At 33.4% G+C, this 16,145-nt stretch overlaps 3 protein-coding genes and 1 non-coding gene across 7 annotated transcripts; 2 read left to right on the forward strand and 2 right to left on the reverse strand.

Annotated features, from left to right (window-relative positions):
• Positions 1-15: 15 nt before the first annotated feature.
• On the reverse strand, positions 16-10,088 carry AP-1gamma (adaptor protein complex 1, gamma subunit). 4 transcript variants are annotated; one of them, XM_081977463.1, is made up of 18 exons: positions 9,851-10,088; positions 8,217-8,278; positions 8,009-8,150; positions 6,327-6,515; positions 6,100-6,273; positions 5,906-6,047; positions 5,574-5,849; positions 5,369-5,516; positions 5,028-5,245; positions 4,813-4,972; positions 4,657-4,753; positions 4,511-4,603; positions 4,328-4,450; positions 2,440-2,557; positions 2,128-2,380; positions 1,873-2,072; positions 1,699-1,791; positions 16-955 (listed from the first exon to the last, which is right to left on the reverse strand). In XM_081977463.1, exons 1-18 carry the CDS (start codon positions 9,904-9,906, stop codon positions 854-856), a joined length of 2,646 nt encoding a protein of 881 aa, XP_081833589.1. In that variant the 5' UTR covers positions 9,907-10,088; the 3' UTR covers positions 16-853. The 4 variants fall into 4 exon arrangements, with proteins under 4 accessions (XP_081833589.1, XP_081833591.1, XP_081833590.1 ...); XM_081977465.1 differs by lacking the exon at positions 9,851-10,088 and adding an exon at positions 9,500-9,827; XM_081977464.1 differs by lacking the exon at positions 9,851-10,088 and adding an exon at positions 8,335-8,754.
• Positions 10,089-10,229: 141 nt separating this feature from the next.
• Positions 10,230-12,065, reverse strand: Arfrp1 (ADP-ribosylation factor related protein 1). The gene is made up of 5 exons (XM_081977496.1): positions 11,849-12,065; positions 11,626-11,796; positions 11,051-11,132; positions 10,563-10,734; positions 10,230-10,509 (listed from the first exon to the last, which is right to left on the reverse strand). The coding sequence occupies exons 1-5, from the start codon at positions 11,939-11,941 to the stop codon at positions 10,419-10,421; spliced, it is 609 nt and encodes a 202-aa protein (XP_081833622.1). The 5' UTR covers positions 11,942-12,065; the 3' UTR covers positions 10,230-10,418.
• A 637-nt stretch (positions 12,066-12,702) lies between these two features.
• LOC145727693 (leukocyte surface antigen CD53-like) lies at positions 12,703-15,725 on the forward strand. The gene is made up of 5 exons (XM_081977494.1): positions 12,703-13,206; positions 13,261-13,449; positions 14,222-14,392; positions 14,677-14,871; positions 14,926-15,725. Exons 1-5 carry the CDS (start codon positions 13,150-13,152, stop codon positions 15,151-15,153), a joined length of 840 nt encoding a protein of 279 aa, XP_081833620.1. The 5' UTR covers positions 12,703-13,149; the 3' UTR covers positions 15,154-15,725.
• Positions 14,430-14,509, forward strand: TRNAL-UAG (transfer RNA leucine (anticodon UAG)). The gene has a single exon. It is a non-coding gene; the product is annotated as a tRNA-Leu (tRNA).
• Positions 15,726-16,145: the final 420 nt, after the last annotated feature.

A 16,145-nucleotide genomic window follows, 5' to 3' on the forward strand; every position in this document is an offset into this window, starting at 1 on the left:
TTAAAACACCACAGCTTTATTATTTACAATTTAATAAGATTAATTAACTATATTATGGACGCAAATAACAATGTATAACAAATTATAAGCATTATTTCTTTTAAATAATTTGCTGATAAATAGTATGCAGTTTATCATCACAAGTTATTAATTACCTAATACAGAAATAATGGTGATACATGTGAAATTAATAGCTTGTAAAAACTAAGTCCTTAGATGGGAGGTTGGAAATTTGTGGTAATAGGGAGTACAGGGTAAGTAAAAATGGGGGACAACTTACATAAATTAGCTTTAAAATGGGGTTGTTTATTCATATAAAAAGATATAACAGCTAATTAAGTACTGAATCAACTATTAGAATATGTACATTGCATTATTTTCACTATACAACTAAAGATGTAAAATTTATGTGTGACCAAATTTCAGTTTTGTCTTTAAACCCGATTTTGTGATATTCATATTTGTTTTTATTAGTACCTACATTTGGCTTGAATTTATTAAGAATATACTGTTTAGAACCCATTCACATTCAAGATATTCATAAATTATGAGACTAAAGTGAAACAAATTGCCAACTACCTATTTGTGATCAACAACTAAACGAGTGATAAGGTTTTAACTCCTTCATTATCAGCATTTAAATTGAACAAAAAAAAAACTTGCAAGCAAAGGCACCATTCCACAACATTAAAAACCAGCAGTTATGTAGTCTGACACCACTTGCCGGTGCGATGCTACGTTGTCCTATTGTCGCATTCAAAAATATATAACTTGAAACCTCATATTACTAATAAATCTCCTATATACAGCATAATTAAAGAATCGTAAATCGGTTATTACTGTTAAGGATCAGTCATTCCCACAGCTGGCTGGGAAAATTGTTTACCTCCGCTTGTTCCAGCACTGGATTTCCGTCCATCGTGTATGAAATTCGTATCCTCATTCTCAAAACATTCTGTAAAGAACACATTACAGGGTGGTTCAGAAAAAGGGGATACTACGTGCAAAAGTTTATTTATATTTTGTGAGCCGGTTTCGGCCCTTTAGGCCACCATCTGTCGAGAGAGAAACAGGGACAGCTCAGAAAGGTATGCTGGCAGTTGAAAAAGGAAAAAATGCTAATGTTACTCACTCGTTAGATCAAGGCCGATCCATTGGAGATCACCACGCAATTAGCCACCGAACACATGTTCAGGGCCGAAGTACAGGACTCAGGACGTCCACAAAATTCAAGGGCGCAACACCCAACACAGTTATAATTAGTCTTAAGATTACACAACACAAAAATTTAAAAAGGGGTTAACAGTTAGGAAGAGAGAGAGACATCTATCATCAATTCGGCGAGTCCCGGGCCAAATTGGAAAAAGGACAGGTAGAAAGAGATAAAACCTACCGGCGTACCAACAGTACTTTCTGCCCGGTCGACAGAGGTCGTTATTTTCCTTTTTCAACTTTCAATAGCAAGCATACCTCTCTGAGCTGCCCCTGTTTCTCTCTCAACAGATTTGAGTGGTGATAATGGCCTAAATGGCCGTAACCGGTTCACAAAAGATAAATACACTGTTGCATGTAGTATACGCTTTTTACTGAACCACCCTGTTTTTCACCGTGCACACTTGGCATTACCCGCTAAGAACACATTAGTCAGTAATTTGCTAGCAAAAAAATGTAATAAAATCATTGAAAATGTCTTTTTACCTGTCCAGGGTTTGCCACTTTTAAAACTTGCGTCACTACGCCGTTAGGAGCCAATATGGTGCCAGACGGAGAAAGCATTTGAATTTGGAATGTCTAAACATAAATTAGCAGTTGAAATGTTAGAAATATTTTGCCATTTTCAGTTAATATTTTGCATAGAAAAGAGTAATTTACCTTAGGTACAGCAGCTTGAAATAGAAAATCAGTCAAAGTAGTCAACGATTCATTCGTCGCCGTTACGTTAATAGTCACACTATTATTTTCTTTAATGCCATCGAAAGAAAATACTATTTTTACGCCATCTTTCTCAAACGCAGTCAACGGTGGAAAAATACTGGTCGCTGAAGGTACAGGAACAATGCCAAATGGGTCATCTGAAGTTTTAGGTTAGTCACTAACTTGTTTTCATAGTTAAACAGTTAAGCTTACCTGATAAGAAATTAAAGTTCTGGCTATTCATCACAGTGGGTAGAATGTTGGCGTTATTATTTTCAAGTGTAAGACCCATATTATTACTGGACTCCATAGAGACAGGCATTGGGTCGTTCAAGGGTCCCAAACCTAACAAGTCCAAAAGATCTTGATTGTTGGAATTCGAGACCGGTGGAAGTTTTGAAGGTTCCGAGGCCGGTTTGATCACGTCCAATTCATCACCTCCACCCAAAAGATCTAATAAGGCGTTCTGAAATGTACAACATATTAAATCATTCAAATAAAAAGTATAATGGCAATTATCCTCACTGATTCGGTAGGCACATGTTGGGGACTGCTTTCTTCAGATGGGATGTCAAAACTGTCTAAATCTCCATTTGTATGCGCATTTTCATCATTTTGGCGCACCACTTCCATAGGAGGCATTCTTTAAAAAAAAATCAAACAGTATAATTGAATTACCTTGGAAAGAAAAAAATCCTACTAATTTACACATTTATAATTAACCAAAAGCTTATATTGATATTTAGGGTCCGGATTAGAAAGCACTAAAATCGTGAAAAAAAAGCGCTTAAAAAGCAAAACTATTTTGCTCAAAAAAGCATAAAAATCTGTAAAAAAGCTTTAAAAAAAGAACAAAACTCTTTCAGAGATTTTTTACTTTTTTTGAGTCAAGGAAGATTTTAGACTGTTTTGAAAACTTTCAAACATTTTTTGAATTATTTACGGAGCATTTGAAAGGTTTTTGGACTATTTAAAGAGCATATTGAAGGTTCTGGAATGCTTTAAAAGCATTTGGAAATTCTTAGACAGTTCTAGAGTTTTTTGAAAGCTTTTAGTTTTGATACCTTTTGGGAGCTTCTACACTAGTTGAAGAGCATTTGGAATCTTTTAGATCGATTTGGAAGGCTTCGACTGCTTGGGAAGCATTTTAGAGTTCCCGTAGTGTTTTAAAACCTTTTTAAACTACTTGAGGAGTGTTTGGAAGGTTTTTGGACAGTTTAAAGAGCATATTGAAGGTTCTGGAATGCTTTAGAGGCATTTGGACATTCATAGACGGTTATAAAATTTTTCGGAAGCCTGTAGACTAGTTAACTGTTTTAGAAACATTTTGGAGTTTCTGTAGTGTTTTGAAATCTTTTTAGACTACTTTAGGAGCATTGAAGGTTCTGGACTGCTTTTAAGGCATTTGAAACCTTGTAGACGGTTCTAGAAACATTTGGGAGCTTTAAAATTGTTCTAAAAGCATACTGAAACTTTTAGACTGTGTTGAAATGTTTTGAGAGCTTCTAGACTGTTTTAAAAGCTTTTGGAAGGCTTTCGACTACTTTTGAAGCATTTTGGAGTGTCTGTAATATTTTGAAATCTTTTTTGATTACCTTAGGAGCATTTGGAAGGTTTCTGAAAAGTTTAAAAATCATTGAAGATTTTGGACTGCTTTTAAAGCATTTGAAAATTTATGGGGCGCGTTCAAGAAACTTGTGGAAGCTTTTAAACTGCTTTAGAAGCATACGGAAGCTTTTAAGCTGCCTTGAAATTTTTTGAGACCTTCTAGACTAGTTGAAGATCATTTGGAAGCCTTTAGACTGTTTTAAAAGCTTTTGGAAGCTTTTCAACTGCTTGAGAAGCATTTTGAAGTTTCTGTAGTGTTTTAAAACCTTTTTAGACTATGTACTTTAGGAGCATTTGGAAAGTGTTTGAACAGTTTGAAGGGCATTGAAGGTTCTAGACTGCTTTTAACGCATTTAGTTGTTGAAAAGCTTGTTGAAAGCTTCTAGGCTGTTTTGTCCAATTTGCAAGGCATTTTGGAGCTTCTGTAGTGTTTTGAAATGTTTTTACAATTTTTTAGACTACTTCGGAGCATTTGGAAATTATTTGGTCAGTTTAAATTTGTAAATTGATACTTACCCATTTTGCAACAGATAATTGGTATGTTTTTGTCTCTCAGAAGTCTTCAATATCTCAATATAGCTATTGCAATTGTAAATTACACAAAATAAAACCATATAAAAAATGGCAGCAAATAAACACAAAAAGAAGAAAAAAGCAAAAAAAGCACAAACAAAATCTGTCAAATGACGTGTTTTTGCGTAAATCGTTCACATTGATGTCAAAGTTTAGTTGCTTTTATTGATTACAAAAAGAAACATTTCTAGAAATCCGGACTTTACTATTGATATTATTATAACTTTCTCACCTTTCCAACAGAGCAGGCCTCAAGTGACTGTACTTTCCAAACAATTCTGAAAACTCAACACCCCTTTGCTGCAGTTCTATATGAATACTTGATCGGAAGGAACTAATTATTTGTTGTATTTGACTGGAAGCAAAAAAACAAACTTTATAGTAAACTGTAACTTACATAAACGCTTAATCTTACTTTGCAGTATTGTTAAACCGTGTGCTCAGTTTGGTCAATGACATAAGGGCGTATTGTTTAGTGGTACTAGTATTTTGAGGATTCCACAGCAATCTGAAAAGTTTTCAGCGATATTTTAATGATACAACAACATATCGCCAAAATACCTTTGATAAACTTCTAAGACTTCTTCTTCTGAAGGTGGGCGTGCGATTCCATGCTCGTCATCTGGTTGTGCCGTCAAAAGCATGTCACCATACTCACCTAAATTAAAATAACCAATAAAAAGTATTTTTTTATAAGAAAACATACAAAATACAAACCTATAGCCCACACCGCCACTTGTGTCAAAGGCTGCCGATCTTGCAAATCTTCGGACACAGCTTTAAACAATTGCAAAGTCACGTAAGACTGGTGACTAGTGCTTTCAGATATGAGCTGAAGAGTTGACGATATAACGTCGTCCCGCACGTAATTACCAGCCTAAGACATTACCAAACAAATAACTCATGTCTAAGATGTTGAAAATGTCACTTACAGCTACTAAAACTTTCAGCAAAGTGTCCAAATGCCACCTTTTATTCGGAGCAAATCGTTCAGCCGCCAGTACAATATTACTGGAACACGGCGCTTTAAACTCATGATCGGCCTTTTCCAAAAATATCAACAACTCTTTAATCATTGTTCGAATGTTTTGGGAATTGACCAAAGCAAAGGAGAGTTCCATTGCTCTTCTTCGAATCGAAACATCCGGATCTAAAACGCATTTTAAGGGGTTGCACTACCAATCATTATTATAATTATTGAAATGACAATCATAGAATTCTGTTACTTATTTTTATTTGCGCTAAAAAAAATATCAGCAAAAATATTACTCACCTTTCAAACATTCAAGTATAGTAGATCTATGCCTCTGCACTGCAGAGGTATCAACGTGCACTGTTCTTAGCAGAGTGTTTAAAGCTACATATCTAATGTTTTTGTCATTATTTAACAGGAAACGTCCTAATATATTTACAGCCAAAACCTAAAATACAAAGCTCTTAGGCAAGCCAACACATAAAGTTGGGATAAAATGCTTTACCCTCAATCCACTTTCAGACTTTATATCCATGATAGACAAAACCGTTTCATATAGAATAGTGTTTCCAACGTTTTTACTAGTTTCCGTATTAGTAGCAACTTGAGCCAATATATCATTCATTGCTTCAGAAGTGTCGGCATCGTTTATGCCCAATATACGAAGTAATTTCAGAATTTTAACTTGCAAGAACGGATCACTGACGCCTGACACGTCATGTTCAGGTGAATACCCGGCTAGAATTAAATTCTTTAATATTCTGACCAGGTTTGGAACAATCTGAAATTAACAAATGTGTAACGCAAAGTTTCTGCCTGTAAAAATGTGCAAAAAACCTTTTTGAAATGGTTCAAAGTGTCAGGACTGTTTTCGCACATCTCAGTTATTAAAGTAACCCCAGTAATAAGAACACCATGATTTTTTTCAGACAACATACTTCTTGTGGCAGGCAAAAATATTTCCATAAGTTCAGGAACACTACAAAATTAACCTGTTTATTATTTAACCATCCTTCAGATCATGTAAATACCGTTTTATGATGCGATATGCACACAAGGCAGCTTTCTTCCTAATATAAGCATTTGGGGACTTCATTAATCTTTCAACCTCAGCCGCCAAATCTCTAGCCATTTCAGGCGACGCGATTGCACCTAAAGTGCATAAAGCCAGTCCTACTACAAATTGGGTGGTCGAGTTAAGGTCACTGAAATATAAAACATTATATAACCGCCTAACCACTTTAGTTTCATTCAATACTTTTTAAGACAGTTGGTAATCAAAAGATGCACGTCCTGTCTTTCATCCAATAATAACATGGCTCCTAAATAACCAATTCGTTTGTCAGTAAATCGGGTGCTGGCTATCAGTTTGAGGCATTCTAGTTGGCCAAAATGGGCTGGATAACCCAGCATATGGATGTAAAGAAGTTTTGCTATGTTGCGACATCTGAAATTTAATGAATAAAGTTTTTCTAGTACTGATTGTCTCAGGCTGCCTTGGTTTTAAATGTACAGAATTTCAAATTGTTCTAGTTTCAAATGCACTTTTAAAACTGATTCAATGTGTAGCCTTCTAATCAATAATGATGTAGGCTTCTGAAGTCAGAGACTTTAAAAATATTTCAAAAATAATTTTTGAATGAAGACTGGACAGAACAAATGGTTCCTAAAAATATATCAGAGAAAAATAATAAACTTCAGATTAATTATGAAATTTACAACTACTTTACTACCTACCAAAAAACGGATGTACTTCTTGATCCAGAAGTACCGACTACAGTAGGATATTTGAGTTTATTTAGAAACAAAAAGGTTGTTCTATTCTGTGACACATAAAATTATAATATTTACTTCTGTGCTCACACTATTGATTGAACCAATGAATAACTTAAGGTAATAAAAACAAAGTGGATCTAATTGAAGGTTACTGATCAAGGTTGTAGATTAATAATTAGTAATAACCAACAAGAAACTTATCACCTTGTTTAAAAAATGACATTTTTTCATCAATTTGATGAAAATTATTTTCACATATTACTTATTGCACTTATTTACTTACAAAATATTTGAAACACAGATTAAAATATTTATTTAAAAGTGTCTTCTTAAAACTTCTGCCCATTATTTCCATAAATAATTATGGCACTTGGAAAAAATTGAAAGTAAAAGAACCATAATATTAAAGATATTTAAACATAATTGTAGCAATTATCTGATAATTGGCTGATTTTATTGATTACTATAAACATATTGAACACATTTTTGCTTGCATTTTTGTTATTACCTTAATACTTTACTTATCCTTTTATCACTAGTATAATTAACTAGTAACAACAAAAGCACTAACAGTAAATTTAATGTACATAACTTATGAACTTCAGTTTAATATTATAGTAGATTATTACACCACCATACTGTATAGGAGAGGATAATAGATCATTAATTAAAGCTCCAGTCCAAAATTAATGGTCCCAGAACAAGGGTTAATTGAATTGACTTATGTATTTTAATGGCATATAATTAAGGGAAGGTGTTCAAAATCAATCTAATTAAGACACTTGGAAAATTTCTAAAAACTAGAGCCATACATTATGAGCTACACTAATGGCCATGGTTTTAAAGAAAAAAAGAGATAAATATTGTATTGTTTGTATCATGTTAAGTTGTTCAAGTTTGTTTCTAGATAAATAAGAATTATGTCTGAAAGTATATCACACATAAAACTCAACACCCTTATTCAATTAAACCTTTAGTACATTTACATAAAATTGGATGTGGGTGTGAGTGTGGCTTAAATGGAATGTCTGCAGATTTACAGGTGTGTGGGTGCTCTTAGAACCCTCACACCATAAGTTCTTCTTTGATAAACTTTTTAAATATTGAAATGTTTGATTGTTTCAAAGACAATGTTGTAAGCTAAATATACTTTCTAAAACATACCTCCACACTGAATCTTCTTCACGAAAAGTACTCCTAATATAAGCACACTCCTTATTGACAACACTTCTTTCCTCAGCTGCAGTTCTGGCAGCCCTAATCTGCCTTATCAGGTCCCGAAGTCGCATAGGAGTGGGCATCCGCACTAAACAAGTAAAAACCAATCCCAGTTAACATTAAGGAATATTTCATTTACAAGCAGGTAGCTTACCTCTTTCGATTGCCTCATTGACAACCTGTTTGATTGTGGCCATATTAAAAGCCGGGTTAAATCTAAAATTAAGATTCTAGTAAAAACTACACACCAACTGCAAATTAAGTACATTTACCCATGCTCAGAAGCATTCATTTTTAGTGATTTAAATGGAACAAGACTGTATCCAGGTTAATAATCAGATAAAGCAATACACACACATTTAGCCGCACGCCGGTTTAAGTAAGAATGTCCGTGGCGGGTTCTAAAGCAACACTAAAGGGAAACACACATCAACGTGGGGCCCCAAAACAGGGATTCACCTGTATTTTGCACCTTGCTGGTGTTGACACTCGACATAAAAAGCGAATGAATATCACTTTGAAAGTTCACTGTGCAAGCAGGATTATTAAACCGTTTTCAGTGAGTCCTGGACTTAAATTGGTCGAAAAAACAGACTCAATAATTAGAAATGTTAATAATTTAACAAAGTTGTATTAATTTAGACGACCTACCCATTGACTTGACGTAAATATGCAATATGGCCGGTTGTGACGTCATGTGACAGGTGGCTGTGGCTACCGTCTGAAGTTTGCTATCAAACAACCATGAGTATGCAACCAGAAAAACAAACAGAATGTTCGGTCGTGTCGTGCACGCTAACGAACAATTTTCAATTCGCTCGTTATGTCTTATCTGGTCGGTGGCGTAATAATCTCTTATCATTATCGGTTTCGAAAAAATTCTTGAACAAGGGGTTTAGCATTAAGCATTTACATAGATAGTTATTTTATCCCAGGATGAAGCTTTAACCGCAATAAAGGTTTTTCTATTCTAGTCTCGACAACAAATTACCTCCACTTCAGATGTAGTATGCAAAAATGCTGTAATTCTCACTCTTTATTTCTGATTAACAAGCTTGTATGAAATGATTAATCACATATTTTCATTTTTACATATCCATCAATACAAACAAAAAAAAATTAGTAGGGTACAGAACCCTTGGTCTTCCAAATATATTCACTCTCTGTCATAATCTTTTGCAAATTTTATCCATAAAAATTTAGAGTAGTTTTTTTACATTCAACACACGGGAAATTCGTAGTATTGGGACATGCAAACATGCTCAATAAATGATAAAATCAGCAACCATCGTTGTTATGTACAAATATTATTTATGATTTGCTTAATAAAAGTTGGCTTTATGGGTAAACTAAAACTATAACGACTATGCTAGACGGCTCTGACATGAAAATAATGTTCTAGCAATGGATTATATGCAGGATGTTAATGCTAATTACCTCAATCTCTTCTGCTACATCAAATTAAATATACTGGAAAATGCATTATAGGTAGTTTATTTATGGACACTCCACAAGCGGGATAAATTTAATGGCATCTTATAACAACTATAGTTACTACTGTAGTTATAACACACCTACATAAATAAGCAAATCGTAAACGACTAAAAAGTATAACATTGCTTATCACTGTCGTAGTTAATGACAAATCGCAAACATGCAATTATTTGAGATAAGAATGAATATAAAGCCTACACAAACTATATTCAACAAAAGCATGGTTTATTATTGATAACTTTATTCGTGGCGTAACCAAAAAGCATTTTTTGGCTTCTCTAAAAGTGATTTTACCTTCGGTTGGCCTCAGGTGGCAGTACACTCCAATCTGTTTCATAATACGGGTACATTTTCACCGAAAACCACGTAAAACCACCTTAACACTGACACACATGACTGGCTCCGTTTTGATTAAACCAAATAAGTTACTGCCTTCCCTTCGTTGTAGATAAGATGTTCCCCACGTTATCACGTTTAATTTAAGCAGGTGTATTTGTTATAAACATGTTAAGGTGATAACTGATGTTACAAATAACTTTGTCTTATCTTCAATAAGTCTTTATATTTACTTTAATTTCCTAGACTGGAAGTTGATTATAACTAGATTGGGGTCAGAAGTTTTATACTTTTGAACTGAAATTGTTATTGTTTGTGCCTATATAAGGGAAACATCCAAATGTTAAAACATTTATTTTCAAAGAAATCTTTTAGTACAGTGGTAACCCGATCTTCTGTTAAGCTTATGTTTATAAGTCCTATCTATGTGGAATATTCAGTCACACTCATCAGTTTAGTTAACATAATTTGCTAGTAATCATCACACTCAATTAATATAAAAAACTTTCACACTCCGTTGCCTTCTTTATGATTCTTCCTTATTTCTTGGAGGTCTTATAAAGGAATTTCTTTTTATACAATCAACAAGCCATCGGATCCCTTCATCTACCCCTTCTCTAAAATATTACTAAAATTAACACTATGCAATATAGCAGAACAATAGTAATACCCCGTCAATGCAGATACTGGCATAACCATACAATCTCGTTTTCCAACAAGATGAGCATTTTTATTAAAAATTGGTTTTACTTCACGAACTCCCATGCAATCTGGAAGGTCTTGTTTATTGGCTAAGACAAGTAAAGGAACACCTTGAAGGCTCTCACTGGCAATCATTTTATCTGTAATACCATATTATATGTATGAAAAAATATAATGTAGGAGTCAAACAAGATGTCTCTATGTATCTATTAAAAAATAACACCACAACTTAATCCATCTAGGTAATTAAACAATGTAAAGAATTTATTATTTAAAGAATTACACATACATGAGCAGAATAAATGTGACTGTTAATTGTTGTTTATATGACAACTTTTGTTAGCAAGCAAATGTGATTGCTTGTGAATCTGTCAAATTATGTCATAAATTACTTTACAAAACATTTAGTATCCAACATGACAAATTTTAATTTCATAATTACAACCAACTACTTACCAAATATTTCTTTGGATTCATCTATCCTGTCTCTATCATTAGAGTCCACAATGTAAATAATTGCATGGGACTCTTCATAATACTGGAATTTAATAAAAATTATTAGTAGCCCTATTCAAAAAGTTTAATAGTATTTTTTAAGTTAATTGCATGGCTCAGCTTAGACATTATCCCTATTGTTTTGGGATTGAACTGAAATTTTACTACTGAATGGCATTAAAACATATTTCTCTTAATAGAATGTGGGTTTTTAATTTGAATATCAGAAAAACCATTCATTTAATGATATTAAAAAAATTACTGACTTTATAATGTACCAATAAAGCCTTTTTATTATTTCTGTGCATCAGAGCAGTCAGACACAGAGTAGTTAGAACACTGTAATGTACCTCTTTGCACTTGATTTTACAGGCCATACATAGCAGTAGTTGAGTGAACACTGAACATGTTTGTTTAACAGATACAGTATTCTGGCATAATTGAATAATGGATGTGAGCAGCTTTGATTAATATAATCATTAATTTTAAACATTTTATAGGTACAGCCTTATAACTATGACGAAATTGATATTTACCTTGTCCCAGAGTGACTGCAATTCACTTTGGCCACCCAAATCCCAAAAGTTCAATTGAACTCCATTAACATCAATTTTACCAATGTTCAAACCAACAGTTGTGGTAATTTTTGCCGGATTTATGGCTTTATAATTTTTGGTAAGCTTAGTTTTCGCTGCTTCTAAATAAGTCTAAAAAAGCAATGAAATTAAATTGGGTAAAAACAATATATTATAAAATTACCGTTTTTCCTGCATTATCCAACCCAAGTATCAGAACACAAAATTCATCTTTTTGCACCATATATTTATAAAATCCATGTAATAACGTATACATTATTAGTATTCAACAATTTCCATTGGAATGTCTACTAATTTAAATTCATTGAGCTACAGTACATTTATTTTAAAAAATTCTAAACACAAAACATACAGAAAAATAAACATTTATTTTGTCACTGTCAGGAAAGTGTCAAATGCATGAAGTACTGTTGACAGTGTTGGCAGTCTACGTACAGTGATCTGTCACTCAAGCAAATCATAGAGGAGTAACACACTGGAGTGGATAGAAGATTAGGAGGCCCACAAAGGTTAAAAGAGAAAATATAGGAAAAAATACTGCCTTAGTAATAAAGTTATTTCCTTCTTATATTGAGTCATGGATTAATTATCGTTTATTGTTGAGTTGTTTGCAAAATACAAAAGTGGTCCATTTCTACAAATGCATCGATTATGGATTTTCCAAATAAAAAAAGCTACTTCATCAACCATAAAATAATTTTGTATACCTAGGGCGCAATCTAACGGTAGATGAGTTTTTTGAGAATTTCTTCGAAAGAATCAGAGGACTTAAATGAAACGTGGAAGACCAGTTGATTGTTAGTGCAAAAGGATTTAATAAAGAAATTCTGAAAACAAGTCAGCAAAGTTCTTATTCCAGTCCATATTTTCTCACTAGATTTCTAGGGTATTTTTTGCTTTTGAATTCTTAAATTTAATTAAAAGCAATACAATGGGGACACAAAGTAGCAAAGCCTGATCAATTCCAACTTTCACTGAAATGTCTAAAACGAAATGTAGAATTCTGCAGTGTGGCATCGCTGCCCAAATTGACCGTGAGCTTTTAAAATCGTCATCATAGTGTGTTGCGCTTTGTAAAAGTGGGGAATGAAGCCTGTATGTATAGTCCGTCGATTTTATATCGACTGAATATATTTTAAAATTACACACAGCCTGTAGTCTGTACTCTATACAGGTACAGTTATTTATAGATGGTTACACAAAGCGTGATTTAAGCACGATCAACAGTATTTTTCATAAATAAACGATATGAAGAATAGGCGTCAGTATAATGTTAAATGAACTGAGGAACTTAAAATTTGATAAATCAACTTAGTAGTGATGTTTGTTTTTTTAAAGAAAAATCTGGTGCGGTAATGTGTTCGTTCTTTCCCGAAATAACTTTGCGTTTCTCATTGGCCATTATTGGTGTAAGCTTTTAAAGAGCTTGCTTTAAATGCTTTCCTACCGGAATAGGTAGGAATCATGGCCTCTTTAAAAGTGAAAGAAGTGTTGTGCTTAATTTATTCCGTACTGTTATTCGTAAGTAGGCCCTATATTTTAATAAGTAAAAGTTGAATTTGTGTTTTTTTTTAGATTTCAGGGCTGATTCTCATCGGTGTTTCAGCCTATTTACTATTTAAATTGTTTTATCATTACACATTTATTCCATCGGGCAGCGTGGGACCATTTTTTGTGATATTTTTGCTAGGAATTTTGCATTTATTTTTGACCTGGCTTGGTATAAAAGGGCCTACTAGAGAACACAACTTTCATATTTTTTTGGTAAGTCATATTTTCTTTACTGTACTTTACTAACCTATCTTAAAAAACACGCTCAATTCATTAATAAGCTTAATTAACTGTACCTAATGTAAATAATACGCATCTGAATGATGATCCGCGAGTTCACCTGGGTCAATAAAATGAATAACGACACTTCTAGCAAACTTCTATTGCTTCTAGATCGTACCTACTTTGCATTTGCAACGTTGCCAAAATAAAGAATGTTCGGAAGTTTTTCCTCTTTGTGTTGCGCATTTTGCTGGACCATCGTAAATAAACAAAAGTAGGTATATAAGACGAGAAAACCTTTGGAATTCAATATTATGTACTCGACTCCACAAAGATGGAGAAAAACTTTACAAGGAAAAAATGTACTGACGTAATTTGACAGTTAGTCACACGATATCAATCAGAATTTTTGATGAAGTGGTCATGTGACCAACTGTCAAATGGCGTTTCATATCCGATCTGGCCGACTGATTGGCTACTTTATACGTATTTTGGATATTATTAATTTTACGATTTTTTTGTTAATAAATAAAACTTTGGAATAAAACATTGCAATCATATGAGCCTCCGGTTTTTCAACATTTTTGACTTTGACCTTTCACCAGTGTTAATTTAGCTTTTACATTGTTTCACCTACGTACTAAAAAATCCTTGAAATGAAAATACACATAGAAAATACACTTAATTATATAATGCCTAGTTAGAAACCTAATACTAATTTAAATTAAATTAATTCAATTAAAACTTTTGCGTTTATTTTTAGTTTCTGATTTTCACCCTTATTCTGCTTGCGTGCGAATTTGCCGTGGGTGTTTGGTCGATTATCTTATGGGACGAAGTGGAGGTGGGGTCGATCGATTTAATGATGACCTCATTTGACGAATTAATCACTTTGAATTATTACAGGAAAGATTGGAATAAACTGCAAAGTCAGGTATGAAGTCTACGACTTAGTCGCATTTTTACTGTAAGGCAGCGTGGCCGAGCGGTCTAAGGCGCTGGTTTTAGGCACCAGTCCGAAAGGGCGTGGGTTCGAATCCCACCGCTGTCACTTCTTTTTTATTTTCCTTTCTTGATTTATGAAAATTATTATTAATTAACTCCATAAATTTTATACATTAAACTTTTTAAATAAATATATTATCTAAATAAAAAACAGACGAAACGAACCACTACAAACTCCCTGATTATTGTTTTGTAATGTTAATTTTGTTCTAGTTACATTGTTGTGGTATAAATGGTGTTCGAGACTACAATAAAACTGACTCCTACCCAGCCTCATGTTTCTTAAATTCCAATAATTCAGAAAGCACCCTAATCTACCCGGAAGGGTGTAAACTACCCTTAATTAGATACGTAAAAAGCATTCTGATTGATGGAGTGATTATTGGATTTTTGTGTGCTGTATTCCACGTTAGTGATGGAACTGGAAATTGAATTAAGCAACTCTAACATTTTTCGTTTTAGGGTTTTGGAATTTTTACGTTTTACAGCTTTTTCAAAACTTTGAAAGAAGAAAGGGCCGAACGGATAGCAAGGCGGATCGCTTTACAGAGGGAAATGGCCAACGCAAATGCTGGCCAATTTTCACAACAAGTGCAAAGCCCTTTAATGGCTCCACCACAAAATAATGGTCACAAAGAGGGAACGAGCAATTCTCCTCCCACTACACCACCACCTACAGCTCCCACGTAGTTTTCTCATTCGTATCTTTCATATCTCAATCTATTTTGTGACTTGTTTTGGATTGTGTCCCCAAAAATATGACCCTATTGGGATTATTCTTTGATATGCCTTTTATTGCCAAAATTATCACAATCGAGTTTTACCAATGTTTTTTAAAATCACGTTTTTCCTGTCGTCACACAACATTTGATTGTCTTAGGTCCAGTTGTCCAATCTCAGTTCAAAGACCGGTTGAGTTGAACTGCTACTGGTAACAAATGCCTCAACTTTGCCATATGAAAGGCTTTGCTGTGACGAACCAAGTTTAAATTTAATTCAACGAAAAAAAATGTTGAACCACTATTGTACAACTGGGACTTAAACATAATGTGTTAAGATTTAAGCAAACACACACTTTATTGCAATATTTAGTACTGATTTGCAATCGTCCTTAATACCTGGTCACTAGTACCTATAGAATATTATATTTTAGTTTTTTTATACATGTTACTTTTTTTGTTTTTATATCTTTGGTCGTAGTTTACAGATTTTATAAGTCTATATTATGAACCGTATATTTAAATAAAAGCTTTTTCAAGTAACTATGTGATTCTGTATTATTATTAATACACAAACATGTTTTTTTTTTAAATTGTCACAATGGTAGGAGTAGCTCCAATTGTTACCAGCGCTGATGGGATAGAGATAGAACTTTTTTAGTAAAAATCAATATTAGATCTGCCTTACTTACCTTAAAAATACATCGATCAACATATTTGCAGTACCATCAATTAGAAAAATAAAACGAAAGACATTTTCTACAATTTTTTATTCATTCTATGAGACATGCTTTACGAAACACTTCAATTTCTAAACATTATGAGCTAAAATTTGGCATTAAATCAACAAATTTATAAGCAGTCCTGAACGCAACCTAAAGTAATATTATTTTCCAAATTGCACTTTATAAGTAGCACCAAATCTAATATATCAGTAGTTTTAATTTTGAGTAAAGTTGAAGC

The sequence above is a fragment of the Ips typographus genome, linkage group LG4 (assembly GCF_016097725.1).
Source record: "Ips typographus isolate SLU linkage group LG4, UJ_Ityp_2.0, whole genome shotgun sequence".
Taxonomy (NCBI): Eukaryota; Metazoa; Arthropoda; class Insecta; order Coleoptera; family Curculionidae; genus Ips; species Ips typographus.